The 19,851-nt window shown below is 55.6% G+C and overlaps 1 protein-coding gene across 1 annotated transcript in view; it reads left to right on the forward strand.

Annotated features, from left to right (window-relative positions):
* The window catches only part of LOC137311236 (soluble guanylate cyclase 88E-like), a gene marked incomplete at both ends in the record, with an annotated part of 310,114 nt that extends 293,789 nt beyond the window's left edge, over positions 1-16,325 (forward strand). Inside the window, one exon of the mRNA XM_067978554.1 lies at positions 16,179-16,325. Coding sequence (XP_067834655.1) covers positions 16,179-16,325 — 147 coding nt within the window. The remainder of the gene's footprint in view (positions 1-16,178) is intronic.
* Positions 16,326-19,851: the final 3,526 nt, after the last annotated feature.

Consider the following 19,851-nt stretch of genomic DNA (forward strand, 5'->3'; position numbering starts at 1 on the left):
CAGTGTGTTGGGTGAGTGTGTTGAGTCAGTGTGCTGGGTGAGTGTGTTGGGTCAGTGTGCTGGGTCAGTGTGCTGGGTCAGTGTGTTGGGTCAGTGTGTTGAGTCAGTGTGCTGGGTGAGTGTGCTGGGTGAGTGTGTTGGGTCAGTGTGTTGGGTCAGTGTGCTGGGTCAGTGTGTTGAGTCAGTGTGCTGGGTCAGTGTGCTGGGTCAGTGTGTTGGGTCAGTGTGCTGGGTCAGTGTGTTGGGTGAGTGTGCTGGGTGAGTGTGCTGGGTCAGTGTGTTGGGTCAGTGTGTTGGGTCAGTGTGTTGAGTCAGTGTGCTGGGTCAGTGTGCTGGGTGAGTGTGCTGGGTCAGTGTGCTGGGTCAGTGTGTTGGGTCAGTGTGCTGGGTCAGTGTGTTGGTTGAGTGTGCTGGGTGAGTGTGCTGGGTCAGTGTGTTGGGTCAGTGTGTTGGGTCAGTGTGTTGAGTCAGTGTGCTGGGTCAGTGTGTTGAGTCAGTGTGCTGGGTCAGTGTGTTGGGTCAGTGTGTTGGGTCAGTGTGTTGGGTCAGTGTGTTGAGTCAGTGTGCTGGGTCAGTGTGTTGTGTCAGTGTGTTGGGTCAGTGTGTTGGGTCAGTGTGCTGGGTCAGTGTGCTGGGTCAGTGTGCTGGGTGAGTGTGCTGGGTCAGTGTGTTGGGTCAGTGTGCTGGGTCAGTGTGTTGGGTCAGTGTGCTGCGTCAGTGTGTCGGGTCAGTGTGCTGGGTCAGTGTGCTGGGTGAGTGTGCTGGGTCAGTGTGTTGGGTCAGTGTGTTGGGTCAGTGTGCTGGGTCAGTGTGCTGGGTCAGTGTGTTGGGTCAGTGTGCTGGGTGAGTGTGCTGGGTCAGTGTGTTGGGTCAGTGTGTTGGGTCAGTGTGCTGGGTCAGTGTGCTGCGTCAGTGTGTTGGGTGAGTGTGTTGGGTCAGTGTGCTGGATCAGTGTGCTGGGTCAGTGTGTTGGGTCAGTGTGCTGGATCAGTGTGCTGGGTCAGTGTGTTGGGTCAGTGTGCTGGGTCAGTGTGTTGGGTCAGTGTGCTGGGTCAGTGTGTTGGGTGAGTGTGCTGGGTGAGTGTGTTGGGTGAGTGTGTTGGGTGAGTGTGTTGGGTCAGTGTGTTGGGTCAGTGTGTTGGGTGAGTGTGTTGGGTGAGTGTGTTGGGTCAGTGTGCTGGGTCAGTGTGTTGGGTCAGTGTGTTGGGTCAGTGTGCTGGGTCAGTGTGTTGGGTCAGTGTGCTGGGTCAGTGTGTTGGGTGAGTGTGTTGGGTCAGTGTGTTGGGTCAGTGTGCTGGGTCAGTGTGTTGGGTGAGTGTGTTGGGTCAGTGTGCTGGGTCAGTGTGCTGGGTCAGTGTGCTGGGTGAGTGTGCTGGGTCAGTGTGCTGGGTCAGTGTGCTGGGTGAGTGTGTTGGGTCAGTGTGTTGGGTCAGTGTTCTGGGTCAGTGTGCTGCCTGAGTGTGTTGGGTCAGTGTGTTGGGTCAGTGTGCTGGGTCAGTGTGCTGGGTCAGTGTGCTGCGTCAGTGTGCTGGGTCAGTGTTCTGGGTCAGTGTGCTGGGTCAGTGTGCTGGGTCAGTGTGTTGGGTCAGTGTGTTGGGTCAGTGTGTTGAGTCAGTGTGCTGGGTCAGTGTGTTGAGTCAGTGTGCTGGGTCAGTGTGTTGAGTCAGTGTGTTGGGTCAGTGTGCTGGGTCAGTGTGTTGAGTCAGTGTGTTGGGTCAGTGTGCTGGGTCAGTGTGTTGGGTCAGTGTGCTGGGTCAGTGTGTTGGGTCAGTGTGTTGAGTCAGTGTGCTGGGTCAGTGTGTTGAGTCAGTGTGTTGGGTCAGTGTGCTGGGTCAGTGTGTTGGGTCAGTGTGCTGGGTCAGTGTGTTGGGTCAGTGTGTTGAGTCAGTGTGCTGGGTGAGTGTGTTGGGTCAGTGTGCTGGGTCAGTGTGCTGGGTGAGTGTGTTGGGTCAGTGTGTTGGGTCAGTGTGTTGGGTCAGTGTGTTGAGTCAGTGTGTTGAGTCAGTGTGCTGGGTCAGTGTGTTGAGTCAGTGTGCTGGGTCAGTGTGTTGAGTCAGTGTGCTGGGTCAGTGTGTTGGGTCAGTGTGTTGGGTCAGTGTGCTGGGTGAGTGTGTTGGGTCAGTGTGTTGGGTCAGTGTGTTGGGTCAGTGTGTTGAGTCAGTGTGTTGGGTCAGTGTGTTGGGTCAGTGTGCTGGGTGAGTGTGTCGGGTCAGTGTGTTGGGTCAGTGTGCTGGGTCAGTGTGCTGGGTCAGTGTGTCGGGTCAGTGTGCTGGGTCAGTGTGCTGGGTCAGTGTGCTGGGTGAGTGTGCTGGGTCAGTGTGCTGGGTCAGTGTGCTGCCTGAGTGTGTTGGGTCAGTGTGCTGGGTGAGTGTGCTGGGTCAGTGTGCTGGGTCAGTGTGTTGGGTCAGTGTGTCGGGTCAGTGTGTTGGGTCAGTGTGCTGGGTGAGTGTGATGGGTCAGTGTGCTGGGTGAGTGTGGTGCATCAGTGTGCTGGGTCAGTGTGTTGGGTCAGTGTGCTGGGTCAGTGTGTTGGGTCAGTGTGCTGGGTGAGTGTGCTGGGTGAGTGTGCTGGGTCAGTGTGTTGGGTCAGTGTGCTGGGTCAGTGTGTTGGGTCAGTGTGCTGGGTGAGTGTGCTGGGTCAGTGTGCTGGGTCAGTGTGCTGCCTGAGTGTGTTGGGTCAGTGTGTTGGGTCAGTGTGCTGGGTCAGTGTGCTGGGTCAGTGTGTTGGGTCAGTGTGCTGGGTGAGTGTGCTGGGTCAGTGTGTTGGGTCAGTGTGCTGGGTCAGTGTGCTGGGTCAGTGTGTTGGGTCAGTGTGTTGAGTCAGTGTGCTGGGTGAGTGTGCTGGGTGAGTGTGTTGGGTCAGTGTGCTGGGTCAGTGTGTTGGGTGAGTGTGCTGGGTCAGTGTGTTGGGTCAGTGTGTTGAGTCAGTGTGCTGGGTCAGTGTGTTGAGTCAGTGTGTTGGGTCAGTGTGTTGAGTCAGTGTGCTGGGTCAGTGTGTTGAGTCAGTGTGCTGGGTCAGTGTGTTGGGTCAGTGTGTTGTGTCAGTGTGTTGGGTCAGTGTGTTGGGTCAGTGTGCTGGGTCAGTGTGCTGGGTCAGTGTGCTGGGTGAGTGTGCTGGGTCAGTGTGTTGGGTCAGTGTGCTGGGTCAGTGTGTTGGGTCAGTGTGTTGGGTCAGTGTGCTGGGTCAGTGTGCTGGGTCAGTGTGTTGGGTCAGTGTGTTGAGTCAGTGTGCTGGGTGAGTGTGCTGGGTGAGTGTGTTGGGTCAGTGTGTTGGGTCAGTGTGCTGGGTCAGTGTGTTGGGTCAGTGTGTTGGGTCAGTGTGTTGGGTCAGTGTGCTGGGTCAGTGTGTTGGGTCAGTGTGTTGGGTCAGTGTGTTGAGTCAGTGTGCTGGGTCAGTGTGTTGAGTCAGTGTGCTGGGTCAGTGTGCTGGGTCAGTGTGTTGGGTCAGTGTGTTGAGTCAGTGTGCTGGGTCAGTGTGCTGGGTCAGTGTGTTGGGTCAGTGTGTTGAGTCAGTGTGTTGAGTCAGTGTGTTGGGTCAGTGTGTTGAGTCAGTGTGCTGGGTCAGTGTGTTGAGTCAGTGTGCTGGGTCAGTGTGCTGGGTCAGTGTGTTGAGTCAGTGTGCTGGGTCAGTGTGTTGAGTCAGTGTGCTGGGTCAGTGTGTTGAGTCAGTGTGTTGGGTCAGTGTGTTGAGTCAGTGTGCTGGGTCAGTGTGTTGAGTCAGTGTGCTGGGTCAGTGTGCTGGGTCAGTGTGTTTGGTCAGTGTGTTGAGTCAGTGTGTTGGGTCAGTGTGTTGGGTCAGTGTGTTGAGTCAGTGTGTTGGGTCAGTGTGCTGGGTCAGTGTGCTGGGTCAGTGTGTTGGGTCAGTGTGCTGGGTCAGTGTGTTGGGTCAGTGTGTTGGGTCAGTGTGTTGAGTCAGTGTGCTGGGTCAGTGTGCTGGGTCAGTGTGCTGGGTCAGTGTGCTGGGTCAGTGTGTTGGGTCAGTGTGTTGGGTCAGTGTGTTGAGTCAGTGTGCTGGGTGAGTGTGTTGGGTCAGTGTGCTGGGTGAGTGTGTTGGGTCAGTGTGTTGGGTCAGTGTGTTGGGTGAGTGTGCTGGGTCAGTGTGTTGGGTCAGTGTGTTGGGTCAGTGTGTTGAGTCAGTGTGCTGGGTCAGTGTGTTGAGTCAGTGTGCTGGGTCAGTGTGTTGAGTCAGTGTGCTGGGTGAGTGTGTTGGGTCAGTGTGTTGGGTCAGTGTGTTGGGTCAGTGTGTTGAGTCAGTGTGTTGGGTCAGTGTGTTGGGTCAGTGTGCTGGGTGAGTGTGCTGGGTGAGTGTGTCGGGTCAGTGTGTCGGGTCAGTGTGTTGAGTCAGTGTGTTGGGTCAGTGTGTTGAGTCAGTGTGTTGGGTCAGTGTGTTGAGTCAGTGTGTTGGGTCAGTGTGTTGAGTCAGTGTGTTGGGTCAGTGTGCTGGGTCAGTGTGCTGGGTGAGTGTGCTGGGTGAGTGTGTTGGGTCAGTGTGTTGGGTCAGTGTGTTGGGTCAGTGTGTCGGGTCAGTGTGTTGAGTCAGTGTGTTGGGTCAGTGTGTTGAGTCAGTGTGTTGGGTCAGTGTGTTGAGTCAGTGTGCTGGGTCAGTGTGCTGGGTGAGTGTGTTGAGTCAGTGTGTTGGGTCAGTGTGCTGGGTGAGTGTGCTGGGTGAGTGTGCTGGGTCAGTGTGCTGGGTCAGTGCGCTGCCTGAGTGTGTTGGGTCAGTGTGTTGGGTCAGTGTGCTGGGTCAGTGTGCTGGGTCAGTGTGCTGGGTGAGTGTGTTGAGTCAGTGTGCTGGGTCAGTGTGCTGGGTGAGTGTGTCGGGTCAGTGTGCTGGGTCAGTGTGCTGGGTGAGTGTGTTGAGTCAGTGTGTTGGGTCAGTGTGCTGGGTCAGTGTGCTGGGTGAGTGTGTTGAGTCAGTGTGTTGGGTCAGTGTGCTGGGTCAGTGTGCTGGGTCAGTGTGCTGGGTGAGTGTGTTGAGTCAGTGTGCTGGGTCAGTGTGCTGGGTGAGTGTGTCGGGTCAGTGTGCTTGGTCAGTGTGCTGGGTGAGTGTGTCGGGTCAGTGTGTTGGGTCAGTGTGCTGGGTCAGTGTGCTGGGTCAGTGTGCTGGGTGAGTGTGTTGAGTCAGTGTGTTGGGTCAGTGTGTTGAGTCAGTGTGCTGGGTCAGTGTGCTGGGTGAGTGTGTCGGGTCAGTGTGTTGGGTCAGTGTGCTGGGTCAGTGTGCTGGGTCAGTGTGTCGGGTCAGTGTGCTGGGTCAGTGTGCTGGGTGAGTGTGCTGGGTGAGTGTGCTGGGTCAGTGTGCTGGGTCAGTGTGCTGCCTGAGTGTGTTGGGTCAGTGTGTTGGGTCAGTGTGCTGGGTCATTGTGCTGGGTCAGTGTGCTGGGTGAGTGTGCTGGGTGAGTGTGCTGGGTCAGTGTGTTGGGTCAGTGTGCTGGGTGAGTGTGATGGGTCAGTGTGCTGGGTGAGTGTGCTGGGTCAGTGTGCTGGGTGAGTGTGCTGGGTCAGTTTGCTGGGTCAGTGTGCTGGGTGAGTGTGTTGGGTCAGTGTGTTGGGTCAGTGTGCTGGGTCAGTGTGCTGGGTCAGTGTGTCGGGTCAGTGTGTTGGGTCAGTGTGCTGGGTCAGTGTGCTGCCTGAGTGTGTTGGGTGAGTGTGCTGGGTCACTGTGCTGGGCGACTGTGCTGGATGAGTGTGTTCGGTCAGTGTGTTGGGTCAGTGTGTTGGGTCAGTGTGTTGGGTCAGTGTGCTGGGTGAGTGTGCAGGGTCAGGGTGCTGGGTGAGTGTGTTGGGTCAGTGTGTTGGGTGAGTGTGCTGGGTAAGAGTGCTGGGCGAGTGTGCAGGGTCAGGGTGCTGGGTGAGTGTGTTGGGTCAGTGTGTTGGGTCAGTGTGTTGGGTCAGTGTGTTGGGTCAGTGTGTTGGGTCAGTGTGTTGGGTCAGTGTGTTGGGTGAGTGTGCTGGGTGAGTGTGCTGCGCGAGTGTGCAAGGTCAGGGTGCTGGGCGACTGTGCTGGGTCAGTGTGTTGGGTCAGTGTGTTGGGTCAGTGTGTTGGGTGAGTGTGTTGGGTCAGTGTGTTGGGTCAGTGTGTTGGGTCAGTGTGTTGGGTGAGTGTGCTGGGTGAGTGTGTTGGGTCAGTGTGCTGGGTGAGTGTGCTGGGTCAGTGTGCTGGGTGAGTGTGCTGGGTCAGTGTGTCGGGTCAGTGTGCTGGGTCAGTGTGCTGGGTGAGTGTGCTGGGTCAGTGTGCTGGGTTAGTGTGCTGGGTCAGTGTGTCGGGTCAGTGTGTTGGGTCATTGTGCTGGGTCAGTGTGCTGGGTCAGTGTGCTGGGTGAGTGTGCTGGGTCAGTGTGTCGGGTCAGTGTGCTGGGTCAGTGTGCTGGGTGAGTGTGCTGGGTCAGTGTGCTGGGTTAGTGTGCTGGGTCAGTGTGTTGGGTCAGTGTGTTGGGTCAGTGTGTCGGGTCAGTGTGTCGGGTCAGTGTGCTGGGTGAGTGTGTTGGGTCAGTGTGTTGGGTCAGTGTGCTGGGTCAGTGTGCTGTGTCAGTGTGTTGGGTCAGTGTGCTGGGTCAGTGTGCTGGGTCAGTGTGTTGGGTCAGTGTGCTGGGTCAGTGTGTTGGGTCAGTGTGCTGGGTCAGTGTGTTGGGTCAGTGTGCTGGGTGAGTGTGCTGGGTCAGTGTGCTGGGTCAGTATGTTGGGTGAGTGTGTTGGGTCAGTGTGTTGGGTGAGTGTGCTGGGTCAGTGTGCTGGGTCAGTGTGCTGGGTCAGTGTGTTGGTTGAGTGTGTTGGGTGAGTGTGTTGGGTGCGTGTGCTGGGTCAGTGTGCTGGGTCAGTGTGCTGGGTCAGTGTGCTGGGTGAGTGTGTTGGGTGAGTGTGTTGGGTGCGTGTGCTGGGTCAGTGTGCTGGGTCAGTGTGCTGGGTCAGTGTGTTGGGTCAGTGTGTTGGGTCAGTGTGTTGGGTCAGTGTGCTGTGTCTGTGTGCTGGGTCAGTGTGCTGGGTCAGTGTGTTGGGTCAGTGTGTTGGGTGAGTGTGCTGGGTCAGTGTGCTGGGTCAGTGTGTTGGGTCAGTGTGCTGAGTCAGTGTGTTGTGTTGGGTCAGTGTGCTGGGTGAGTGTGCTGGTTCAGTGTGTTGGGTCAGTGTGCTGGGTGAGTGTGCTGGGTCAGTGTGCTGGGTGAGTGTGCTGGGTCAGTGTGCTGGGTCAGTGTGCTGGGTGAGTGTGCTGGGTCAGTGTGCTGGGTCAGTGTGTTGGGTCAGTTTGTTGGGTCAGTGTGCTGTGTCAGTGTTCTGGGTCAGTGTGCTGGGTCAGTGTGTTGGGTCAGTGTGTTGGGTGAGTGTACTGGGTCAGTGTGCTGGGTCAGTGTGTTGGGTGAGTGTGTTGGGTCAGTGTGCTGGGTCAGTGTGCTGGGTCAGTGTGTTGGGTGAGTGTGTTGGGTGAGTGTGTTGGGTCAGTGTGTTGGGTCAGTGTGCTGTGTCAGTGTGCTGGGTCAGTGTGCTGGGTCACTGTGTTGGGTGAGTGTGTTGGGTCAGTGTGTTGGGTCAGTGTGCTGGGTCAGTGTGTTGGGTCAGTGTGCTGGGTCAGTGTGTTGGGTGAGTGTGTTGGGTCAGTGTGTTGGGTGAGTGTGTTGGGTCAGTGTGCTGGGTCAGTGTGTTGGGTCAGTGTGTTGGGTGAGTGTGTTGGGTCAGTGTGCTGTGTCAGTGTGCTGGGTCAGTGTGCTGGGTCAGTGTGTTGGGTCAGTGTGTTGGGTCAGTGTGCTGTGTCAGTGTGCTGGGTCAGTGTGTTGGGTGAGTGTACTGGGTCAGTGTGCTGGGTCAGTGTGTTGGGTGAGTGTGTTGGGTGAGTGTGTTGGGTCAGTGTGTTGGGTCAGTGTGCTGGGTCAGTGTGTTGGGTGAGTGTGTTGGGTCAGTGTGTTGGGTCAGTGTGTTGGGTGAGTGTGTTGGGTCAGTGTGTTGGGTCAGTGTGTTGGGTCAGTGTGTTGGGTGAGTGTGTTGGGTCAGTGTGTTGGGTGAGTGTACTGGGTCAGTGTGCTGGGTCAGTGTGTTGGGTGAGTGTGTTGGGTCAGTGTGCTGGGTCAGTGTGTTCGGTGAGTGTGTTGGGTCAGTGTGCTGAGTCAGTGTGTTGGGTCACTGTGCTGGGTCAGTGTGTTGGGTCAGTGTGTTGGGTCAGTGTGTTCGGTGAGTGTGTTGGGTCAGTGTGCTGGGTCAGTGTGTTGTGTCAGTGTGCTGGGTCAGTGTGTTGGGTCAGTGTGTTGGGTCAGAGTGTTGGGTCAGTGTGCTGGGTCAGTGTGCTGGTTCAGTGTGTTGGGTCAGTGTGCTGGGTGAGTGTGCTGGGTCAGTGTGCTGGGTGAGTGTGTTGGGTCAGTGTGCTGGGTGAGTGTGTTGGGTCAGTGTGCTGGGTCAGTGTGCTGGGTGAGTGTGTTGGGTCAGTGTGCTGGGTCAGTGTGCTGGGTCAGTGTGCTGGGTGAGTGTGCTGGGTCAGTGTGCTGGGTCAGTGTGCTGGGTGAGTGTGTTGGGTCAGTGTGTTGGGTCAGTGTGTTGGGTCAGTGTGCTGGGTGAGTGTGTTGGGTCAGTGTGCTGGGTCAGTGTGTTGGGTCAGTGTGCTGGGTCAGTGTGCTGGGTGAGTGTGCTGGGTCAGTGTGCTGGGTCAGTGTGCTGGGTGAGTGTGTTGGGTCAGTGTGTTGGGTCAGTGTGTTGGGTCAGTGTGCTGGGTCAGTGTGTTGGGTCAGTGTGTTGGGTCAGTGTGCTGGGTCAGTGTGTTGGGTCAGTGTGCTGGGTCAGTGTGTTGGGTGAGTGTGCTGGGTCAGTGTGTTGGGTCAGTGTGCTGGGTCAGTGTGTTGGGTCAGTGTGTTGGGTCAGTGTGCTGGGTCAGTGTGTTGGGTCAGTGTGTTGGGTCAGTGTGCTGGGTCAGTGTGTTGGGTCAGTGTGCTGGGTCAGTGTGTTGGGTCAGTGTGTTGGGTCAGTGTGCTGGGTGAGTGTGCTGGGTCAGTGTGCTGGGTCAGTGTGCTGGGTGAGTGTGTTGGGTCAGTGTGTTGGGTCAGTGTGTTGGGTCAGTGTGCTGGGTCAGTGTGTTGAGTCAGTGTGTTGGGTCAGTGTGCTGGGTCAGTGTGCTGGGTGAGTGTGCTGGGTGAGTGTGTTGGGTCAGTGTGCTGGGTCAGTGTGTTGGGTCAGTGTGCTGGGTCAGTGTGTTGGGTCAGTGTGTTGGGTCAGTGTGCTGGGTGAGTGATTTGGGTGAGTGTGCTGGGTCAGTGTGCTGGGTGAGTGTGCTGGGTCAGTGTGCTGGGTCAGTGTGCTGGGTGAGTGTGCTGGGTGAGTGTGCTGGGTCAGTGTGTTGGGTGAGTGTGCTGGGTCAGTGTGCTGGGTCAGTGTGCTGGCTGAGTGATTTGTGTCAGTGTGCTGGGTCAGTGTGCTGGGTCAGTGTGCTGGGTCAGTGTGCTGGGTGAGTGTGCTGGGTGAGTGTGCTGGGTCAGTGTGTTGGGTCAGTGTGCTGGGTCAGTGTGCTGGCTGAGTGTGCTGGGTCAGTGTGCTGGGTCAGTGTGCTGGGTGAGTGTGCTGGGTCAGTGTGTTGGGTCAGTGTGCTGGGTCAGTGTGCTGGGTCAGTGTGCTGGCTGAGTGATTTGTGTCAGTGTGCTGGGTCAGTGTGTTGGGTCAGTGTGCTGGGTCAGTGTGCTGGGTGAGTGATTTGGGTCAGTGTGCTGGGTCAGTGTGCTGGGTCAGTGTGCTGCCTGAGTGTGATGGGTCAGTGTGTTTGGTCAGTGTGCTGGGTGCGTGTGCTGGGTGAGTGTGCTTGGTCAGTGTGTTGGGTGAGTGTGCTGGGTGAGTGTGCTTGGTCAGTGTGCTGGGTGAGTGTGCTGGGTCAGTGTGTTGGGTGAGTGTGCTGGGTCAGTGTGTTGGGTCAGTGTGTTGGGTCAGTGTGCTGTGTCTGTGTGCTGGGTCAGTGTGCTGGGTCAGTGTGTTGGGTCAGTGTGTTGGGTGAGTGTGTTGGGTCAGTGTGTTGGGTCAGTGTGTTGGGTCAGTGTGCTGTGTCTGTGTGCTGGGTCAGTGTGCTGGGTCAGTGTGTTGGGTCAGTGTGTTGGGTGAGTGTGTTGGGTGAGTGTGCTGGGTCAGTGTGCTGGTTCAGTGTGTTGGGTCAGTGTGCTGGGTCAGTGTGCTGGGTCAGTGTGTTGGGTCAGTGTGTTGGGTCAGTGTGTTGGGTCAGTGTGCTGTGTCTGTGTGCTGGGTCAGTGTGCTGGGTCAGTGTGTTGGGTCAGTGTGTTGGGTGAGTGTGCTGGGTCAGTGTGCTGGTTCAGTGTGTTGGGTCAGTGTGCTGGGTCAGTGTGCTGGGTCAGTGTGCTGGGTCAGTGTGTTGGGTCAGTGTGTTGGGTCAGTGTGTTGGGTCAGTGTGCTGTGTCAGTGTGCTGGGTCAGTGTGCTGGGTCACTGTGTTGGGTCAGTGTGTTGGGTGAGTGTACTGGGTCAGTGTGCTGGGTCAGTGTGTTGGGTGAGTGTGTTGGGTCAGTGTGCTGGGTCAGTGTGCTGGGTCAGTGTGCTGGGTCAGTGTGTTGGGTGAGTGTGTTGGGTCAGTGTGTTGGGTCAGTGTGTTGGGTCAGTGTGCTGGGTCAGTGTGCTGGGTCAGTGTGTTGGGTCAGTGTGTTGGGTGAGTGTGTTGGGTCAGTGTGCTGGGTCAGTGTGTTCGGTGAGTGTGTTGGGTCAGTGTGCTGAGTCAGTGTGTTGGGTCACTGTGCTGGGTCAGTGTGTTGGGTCAGTGTGTTGGGTCAGTGTGTTCGGTGAGTGTGTTGGGTCAGTGTGCTGGGTCAGTGTGTTGTGTCAGTGTGCTGGGTCAGTGTGTTGGGTCAGTGTGTTGGGTCAGAGTGTTGGGTCAGTGTGCTGAGTCAGTGTGTTGTGTTGGGTCAGTGTGCGGTTCAGTGTGTTGGGTCAGTGTGCTGGGTGAGTGTGCTGGGTCAGTGTGCTGGGTGAGTGTGTTGGGTCAGTGTGCTGGGTCAGTGTGCTGGGTCAGTGTGCTGGGTGAGTGTGCTGGGTCAGTGTGCTGGGTCAGTGTGCTGGGTGAGTGATTTGGGTGAGTGTGCTGGGTCAGTGTGCTGGGTGAGTGTGTTGGGTCAGTGTGCTGGGTCAGTGTGTTGGGTGAGTGTGCTGGGTCAGTGTGCTGGGTGAGTGATTTGGGTGAGTGTGCTGGGTCAGTGTGCTGGGTGAGTGTGCTGGGTCAGTGTGCTGGGTCAGTGTGTTGGGTGAGTGTGCTGGGTCAGTGTGCTGGGTCAGTGTGCTGGCTGAGTGATTTGTGTCAGTGTGCTGGGTCAGTGTGTTGGGTCAGTGTGCTGGGTCAGTGTGCTGGGTCAGTGTGCTGGGTCAGTGTGCTGGGTGAGTGTGCTGGGTGAGTGTGCTGGGTCAGTGTGTTGGGTCAGTGTGCTGGGTCAGTGTGCTGGGTGAGTGTGCTGGGTCAGTGTGCTGGGTCAGTGTGCTGGGTGAGTGTGCTGGGTCAGTGTGTTGGGTCAGTGTGCTGGGTCAGTGTGCTGGGTCAGTGTGCTGGCTGAGTGATTTGTGTCAGTGTGCTGGGTCAGTGTGTTGGGTCAGTGTGCTGGGTCAGTGTGCTGGGTGAGTGATTTGGGTCAGTGTGTTGGGTCAGTGTGCTGGGTCAGTGTGTTTGGTCAGTGTGCTGGGTGCGTGTGCTTGGTCAGTGTGTTGGGTGAGTGTGCTTGGTCAGTGTGTTGGGTGAGTGTGCTGGGTGAGTGTGCTGGGTCAGTGTGTTGGGTGAGTGTGCTTGGTCAGTGTGTTGGGTGAGTGTGCTTGGTCAGTGTGTTGGGTGAGTGTGCTTGGTCAGTGTGTTGGGTGAGTGTGCTGGGTCAGTGTGCTTGGTCAGTGTGTTGGGTGAGTGTGCTTGGTCAGTGTGTTGGGTGAGTGTGCTGGGTCAGTGTGCTGGGTGAGTGTGTTGGGTCAGTGTGCTGGGTCAGTGTGTTGGGTGAGTGTGCTGGGTCAGTGTGCTGGGTCAGTGTGTTGGGTGAGTGTGCTGGGTCAGTGTGCTGGGTGAGTGTGTTGGGTCAGTGTGCTTGGTCAGTGTGTTGGGTGAGTGTGCTTGGTCAGTGTGCTGGGTGAGTGTGCTGGGTGAGTGTGCTTGGTCAGTGTGTTGGGTGAGTGTGCTGGGTCAGTGTGCTGGGTCAGTGTGTTGGGTCAGTGTGCTGGGTGAGTGTGTTGGGTGAGTGTGCTGGGTCAGTGTGCTGGGTCAGTGTTTTGGGTCAGTGTGTCGGGTCAGTGTGTTGGGTCAGTGTGTTGGGTCAGTGTGCTGGGTGAGTGTGTTGGGTCAGTGTGCTGGGTGAGTGTGTTGGGTGAGTGTGCTGGGTCAGTGTGTTGGGTCAGTGTGCTGGGTCAGTGTGCTGGGTCAGTGTGCTGGGTCAGTGTGCTGGGTCAGTGTGCTGAGTCAGTGTGTTGGGTCAGTGTGTTGGGTCAGTGTGCTGGGTCAGTGTGCTGGGTGAGTGTGTTGGGTCAGTGTGCTGGGTCAGTGTGCTGGGTCAGTGTGTTGGGTCAGTGTGCTGGGTCAGTGTGCTGGGTCAGTGTGCTGGGTGAGTGTGTTGGGTCAGTGTGCTGGGTCAGTGTGCTGGGTCAGTGTGCTGGGTCAGTGTGCTGGGTCAGTGTGTTGGGTCAGTGTGCTGGGTCAGTGTGCTGGGTGAGTGTGCTGGGTCAGTGTGTTGGGTCAGTGTGTTGGGTCAGTGTGTTGGGTCAGTGTGCTGGGTGAGTGTGCTGGGTCAGTGTGCTGGGTCAGTGTGTTGGGTCAGTGTGTCGGGTCAGTGTGCTGGGTCAGTGTGCTGGGTCAGTGTGCTGGGTCAGTGTGTTGGGTCAGTGTGTCGGGTCAGTGTGCTGGGTCAGTGTGCTGGGTCAGTGTGTTGGGTCAGTGTGTTGGGTCAGTGTGTTGGGTCAGTGTGTCGGGTCAGTGTGTTGGGTCAGTGTGCTGGGTCAGTGTGCTGGGTCAGTGTGCTGGGTCAGTGTGTTGGGTCAGTGTGCTGGGTCAGTGTGCTGGGTGAGTGTGCTGGGTCAGTGTGTTGGGTCAGTGTGTTGGGTCAGTGTGTTGGGTCAGTGTGTTGGGTCAGTGTGCTGGGTCAGTGTGCTGGGTCAGTGTGTTGGGTCAGTGTGTCGGGTCAGTGTGTTGGGTCAGTGTGCTGGGTCAGTGTGTTGGGTCAGTGTGTTGGGTCAGTGTGTCGGGTCAGTGTGCTGGGTCAGTGTGCTGGGTCAGTGTGCTGGGTCAGTGTGTTGGGTCAGTGTGTCGGGTCAGTGTGTTGGGTCAGTGTGCTGGGTCAGTGTGTTGGGTCAGTGTGTTGGGTCAGTGTGTCGGGTCAGTGTGTCGGGTCAGTGTGCTGGGTCAGTGTGCTGGGTCAGTGTGCTGGGTGAGTGTGCTGGGTCAGTGTGCTGGGTCAGTGTGCTGGGTCAGTGTGTCGGGTCAGTGTGCTGGGTCAGTGTGCTGGGTCAGTGTGCTGGGTCAGTGTGTCGGGTCAGTGTGTTGGGTCATTGTGCTGGGTCAGTGTGCTGGGTCAGTGTGCTGGGTGATTGTGCTGGGTCAGTGTGTTGGGTCAGTGTGCTGGGTCAGTGTGTTGGGTCAGTGTGTCGGGTCAGTGTGTCGGGTCAGTGTGTCGGGTCAGTGTGCTGGGTGAGTGTGCTGGGTCAGTGTGCTGGGTCAGTGTGTTGGGTGAGTGTGTTGGGTCAGTGTGTTGGGTCAGTGTGTTGGTTCAGTGTGCTGGTTCAGTGTGTTGGGTGAGTGTGTTGTTTGAGTGTGCTGGGTCTGTGTGCTGGTTCAGTGTGTTGGGTCAGTGTGCTGGTTCAGTGTGTTGGGTGAGTGTGTTGTTTGAGTGTGTTGGGTCAGTGTGTTGGGTGAGTGTGTTGGGTCAGTGTGTTGGGTCAGTGTGTTGGGTGAGTGTGTTGGGTCAGTGTGTTGGGTCAGTGTGCTGGGTCAGTGTGTTGGGTCAGTGTGTTGGGTCAGTGTGTTGGGTCAGTGTGCTGGGTGAGTGTGCTGGGTGAGTGTGCTGGGTGAGTGTGCTGGGTCAGTGTGTTGGGTCAGTGTGTTGGGTCAGTGTGTTGGGTCAGTGTGTTGGGTGAGTGTGTTGGGTCAGTGTGTTGGGTCAGTGTGTTGGGTCAGTGTGTTGGGTCAGTGTGTTGGGTCAGTGTGTTGGGTCAGTGTGTTGGGTCAGTGTGCTGGGTGAGTGTGCTGGGTGAGTGTTTTGGGTCAGTGTGCTGGGTCAGTGTGTTGGGTGAGTGTGCTGGGTCAGTGTGTTGGGTCAGTGTGTTGGGTCAGTGTGTTGGGTCAGTGTGTTGGGTCAGTGTGTTGGGTCAGTGTGTTGGGTCAGTGTGCTGGGTCAGTGTGTTGGGTCAGTGTGTTGGGTCAGTGTGTTGGGTAAGTGTGTTGGGTCAGTGTGCTGGTTCAGTGTGTTGGGTGAGTGTGTTGGGTCAGTGTGTTGGGTCAGTGTGTTGGGTGAGTGTGCTGGGTCAGTGTGTTGGGTGAGTGTGTTGGGTGAGTGTGCTGGTTCAGTGTGTTGGGTGAGTGTGCTGGGTCAGTGTGTTGGGTCAGTGTGTTGGGTCAGTGTGTTGGGTCAGTGTGCTGGGTCAGTGTGTTGGGTGAGTGTGTTGGGTGAGTGTGCTGGTTCAGTGTGTTGGGTGAGTGTGTTGTTTGAGTGTGCTGGGTCAGTGTGTTGGGTCAGTGTGCTGGGTCAGTGTGTTGGGTCAGTGTGTTGGGTCAGTGTGTTGGGTCAGTGTGTTGGGTCAGTGTGCTGGGTCAGTGTGTTGGGTGAGTGTGTTGGGTCAGTGTGTTGGGTCAGTGTGCTGGGTCAGTGTGTTGGGTCAGTGTGTTGGGTCAGTGTGTTGGGTGAGTGTGTTGGGTGAGTGTGTTGGGTGAGTGTGCTGGTTCAGTGTGTTGGGTGAGTGTGTTGTTTGAGTGTGCTGGGTCAGTGTGTTGGGTCAGTGTGCTGGGTCAGTGTGTTGGGTCAGTGTGTTGGGTCAGTGTGTTGGGTCAGTGTGTTGGGTCAGTGTGCTGGGTCAGTGTGCTGGGTCAGTGTGTTGGGTGAGTGTGTTGTTTGAGTGTGTTGGGTCAGTGTGTTGGGTCAGTGTGTTGGGTCAGTGTGCTGGGTCAGTGTGTTGGGTGAGTGTGTTGGGTCAGTGTGTTGGGTCAGTGTGCTGGGTCAGTGTGCTGGTTCAGTGTGTTGGGTGAGTGTGTTGTTTGAGTGTGTTGGGTGAGTGTGTTGGGTCAGTGTGTTGGGTCAGTGTGTTGGGTGAGTGTGTTGGGTCAGTGTGTTGGGTCAGTGTGCTGGGTCAGTGTGCTGGGTCAGTGTGTTGGGTCAGTGTGTTGGGTCAGTGTGTTGGGTGAGTGTGTTGAGTCAGTGTGTTGGGTCAGTGTGTTGGGTCAGTGTGCTGGGTCAGTGTGTTGGGTCAGTGTGCTGGGTCAGTGTGTTGGGTCAGTGTGTTGGGTCAGTGTGTTGGGTGAGTGTGTTGTTTGAGTGTGTTGGGTCAGTGTGTTGGGTCAGTGTGTTGGGTCAGTGTGTTGGGTCAGTGTGTTGGGTCAGTGTGTTGGGTCAGTGTGTTGGGTCAGTGTGCTGGGTCAGTGTGTTGGGTCAGTGTGTTGGGTCAGTGTGTTGGGTCAGTGTGTTGGGTCAGTGTGTTGAGTCAGTGTGTTGGGTCAGTGTGTTGGGTCAGTGTGCTGGGTCAGTGTGTTGGGTCAGTGTGTTGGGTCAGTGTGTTGAGTCAGTGTGTTGGGTCAGTGTGTTGGGTCAGTGTGCTGGGTCAGTGTGTTGGGTCAGTGTGTTGGGTCAGTGTGCTGGGTCAGTGTGTTGGGTCAGTGTGTTGGGTCAGTGTGTTGGGTCAGTGTGTTGAGTCAGTGTGTTGGGTCAGTGTGTTGGGTCAGTGTGCTGGGTCAGTGTGCTGGGTCAGTGTGTTGGGTCAGTGTGTTGGGTCAGTGTGTTGGGTCAGTGTGTTGGGTCAGTGTGTTGGGTCAGTGTGTTGGGTCAGTGTGTTGGGTCAGTGTGTTGGGTGAGTGTGTTGGGTCAGTGTGTTGGGTCAGTGTGTTGGGTCAGTGTGTTGGGTGAGTGTGTTGGGTCAGTGTGTTGGGTCAGTGTGTTGGGTCAGTGTGTTGGGTCAGTGTGCTGTGCTGAGTTTGGGCACAGGTTGAGAGCACTCTGCCTTCACCGTTAGTTCTTCGAGTTCCTCTCTGACTTCTGTTTTGTTGCCTCTGTGCAGGGGAATGTGGAGATTGAAACATTCTGGCTGAAGGGGAAGATGGATCAGGACGGCAACGCACAGGCTGCCTGCCTCCAGTTCGACACCCATTCATCCAACACAACAACCATGTCCCCACGTACATCACTGGTCCAGGAAAGGGAGTCAGTGAGTATACACAGTCTACATTCAGGAAACGTACACTGGAAATGGCCAGTGAATGGATGGATATGTGTACACGACTTATACACAGTGAATGGATGAATCATAGAATCATAGAAAGGTTACAGCACGAAAAGAGGCCATTCGGCCCATCGAGTCCACGCCGGCTCTATGCAATGCAATCCAGCTCGTCCCACTCCCCTGCCCTATCCTCGTAGCCCTGCAAATTTTTTCCTTTCAAGTATTTATCCAGTTCCCTTTTGAAGGCCATGATTGAATCTGCCTCCACCACCCCCTCGGGCAGTGCATTCCAGATCATAACCACTCGCTGTGTAAAAAAGATTTCCCTCATGTCACCTTTGCTCTTTTGCCGATCACCTTAAATCTATGTCCTCTGGTTCTTGACCCTTCTACCAATGGGAACAGTTTCTCTCTATCTACTCTGTCTCGACCCTTCATGATTTTAAACACCTCGATCAAATCTCCTCAACCTTCTCTGTTCCAAGGAGAACAACCCCAGCTTCTCCAGTCTATCCACGTAACTAAAGTCCCTCATCCCTGGAATCATTCTAGTAAATCTCTTCTGCACCCTCTCTGAGGTCTTCACATCCTTCCTAAAGTGTGGTGCCCAGAACTGGACACAATACTCCAGTTGTGGCCGAACCAGTGTTTTATAAAGGTTCATCATAACCTCCTTGCTTTTGTACTCTATGCCTCTATTTATAAAGCCCAGGATCCTGTATACTTTTTTAACCGCTTTCTCAACCTGCCCTACCAACTTCAACGACTTGTGCACATATACCCCCAGATCTCTCTGTTCCTGTACCCCTTTAGAATTGTACCATTTAGTTTATATTGCCTCTCCTCATTCTCTCTGCCAAAGTGTATCACTTTGCACTTCTACGTAAGAACATAAGAAATAGGAGCAGGAGTAGGCCATTCGGCCCCTCCAGCCTGCTCCACCATTCAATCAGATCATGGCTGATCTTCAACCTCAACTCCACTTTCCTGCTCAATCCCCATATCCCTTGATTCCCCGAGAGCCCAAAAATCTATCTATCTCAGCCTTCAATATATTCATCGACTGAGCATCCATAGCCCTCTGGGGTCGAGAATTCCAAAGATTCACAACCCTCTGAGTGAAGAAATTCCTCCTCATCTCAGTCTTAAATGTCCGACCCCTTATCCTGAGACTATGTCCCCTAGTTCTAGACTCTCCAACCAGGGGAGACAATCTCTCAGCATTTACCCTGTCGAGCCCCCTCAGAATTTTATATGTTTCAATGAGATCACCTCTCATTCTCCTAAACTCCAGAGAGTATCGGCCCATTCTACTCAATCTCTCCTCATAGGACAACCCTCTCATCCCAGGAATCAATCTCGTGAACCTTCATTGCATCGCCTCTAAGGCAAATATATCCTTCCTTAGATAAAGAGACCAAAACTGTACACAGTACTCCAGGTGAGGTCTCACTAAAGCCTTGTACAATTAGAGTCATAGAGTCATAGAGTCATACAGCACGGATAGAGGCCCTTCGGCCCATCGTGTCCGCGCCGGCCATCAAGCCCTGTCTACTCTAATCCCATATTCCAGCATTTGGTCCGTAGCCTTGTATGCTATGGCATTTCAAGTGCTCATCCAAATGCTTCTTGAATGTTGTGAGGGTTCCTGCCTCCACAACCCTTTCAGACAGTGAGTTCCAGACTCCAACCACCCTCTGGGTGAAAAAGTTCTTTCTCAAATCCCCTCTAAACCTCCCGCCTTTTACCTTGAATCTATGTCCCCTTGTTATAGAACCCTCAACGAAGGGAAAAAGCTCCTTAGTATCCATCCTATCTGTGCCCCTCATAATTTTGTACACCTCAATCATGTCCCCCCTCAGCCTCCTCTGCTCCAAGGAAAACAAACCCAATCTTCCCAGTCTCTCTTCATAGCTGAAGCGCTCCAGCCCTGGTAACATCCTGGTGAATCTCCTCTGCACCCTCTCCAAAGCGATCACATCCTTCCTGTAGTGTGGCGACCAGAACTGCACACAGTACTCCAGCTGTGGCCTAACCAGTGTTTTATACAGCTCCATCATAACCTCCTTGCTCTTATATTCTATGCCTTGGCTAATAAAGGCAAGTATCCCATATGCCTTCTTTACCACCTTATCTACCTGTTCCACCGCCTTCCTTACTCTTGTACTCCAACCCCCTTGCAATAAAGGCCAACATACTATTTGCTTTCCTAATTGCTTGCTGTACCTGCATGATAACTTTTTGTGTTTCTTGTATGAGGACACCCAAATCTCTCTGGACACCAACATTTAATAGTTTCACCATTTAAAAATATTCTGTTTTTCTATTCTTCCAACCAAAGTGAATAAACTCACATTTCCCCACATTAAAAAGGTATTCAAGATCATGAAGGGTCTGGAGAGAGGAGATAGAGAGAAACCATTCCCATTGGTGGAAATCGCAAGGACCAGAGGATACAGATTTAAGGTGATTGGCAAAAGAACCAAAGGTGACATGAGGATAAACATTTTTTACCCAGCGAGTGGTTAGGATCTGGAATGCACTGCCCGAGGAGGTGGTGGAGGCAGATTCAAAAGGGAACTGGATAAGTACTTGAAAGGAAAAAAGGGGGAGTGGGACGAGCTGGATTGCTCTTGAACAGAGCCAGCATGGACTCGATGCACAAAGTTGAAACACAAAATCAACCTACTTTCCACCCTGCTCCAAAATCCGATGTCTCCCTTTCCGATCTCCCCGTCTTCACACCCCGATCTCCCTCTCCCCACCCGATCAGCCCTTTTACCACCCCAGATTTCCGACCCCCCTGATCTCCCTCCCCCTCCGATCTCCCTCCCACCCCGCTCTCCCTCTCTCCCCTGATCTCCCTCTCCCCCCCAGTCTCCGCCTCTCACCCCCCCGATCTCCCTCTCATCCCAATCTCCCTCTCCCCCCCGATCTCCCTCTCCCACCCCGATCACCCTCTCCCCCCCGATCTACCTCCCACCCCAGTCTCTGCCTCTCCCCCCCGATCTCCCCTTCTCTCCGCGATCTCCCTCTCCCCCCCCCGATTTCCCTCCCACCCCGCTCTCCCTCTCCCCCCCCGCTCTCCCTCTACCCCCGGTCTCTGCCTCTCCCCCCGATCTCCCTCCCTCCCCGATCTCCCTCTCCCCCCCGATCTCCCCCTCTCCCCCGATCTCCCTCTCCCCCCAATCTCCCCCTCTCTCCCCGATCTCCCTCTCCCACCGATCTCCCTCTCCCCCACGATTTCCCCCTCTCCCCCGATCTCCCTCTCCCCCCGATCTCCCCCTCTCTCCCCGATCTCACTCTCTCCCCCCCGATTTTCCTCCCACCCCGCTCTCCCTCTCCCCCCCGATCTCCCTCTCCCCCCCGATCTCCCTCCCTCCCCGATCTCCCTCTCCCCCCCGATCTCCCCCTCTCCCCCGATCTCCCCCTCTCTCCCCGATCTCCCTCTCCCCCCCCCGGATTTCCCTCCCACCCCGCTCCCCCTCTCCCCCCGATCTCCCTCTCCCAC

The sequence above is a fragment of the Heptranchias perlo genome, unplaced genomic scaffold, assembly GCF_035084215.1.
Source record: "Heptranchias perlo isolate sHepPer1 unplaced genomic scaffold, sHepPer1.hap1 HAP1_SCAFFOLD_314, whole genome shotgun sequence".
In the NCBI taxonomy this organism is placed as follows: domain Eukaryota; kingdom Metazoa; phylum Chordata; class Chondrichthyes; order Hexanchiformes; family Hexanchidae; genus Heptranchias; species Heptranchias perlo.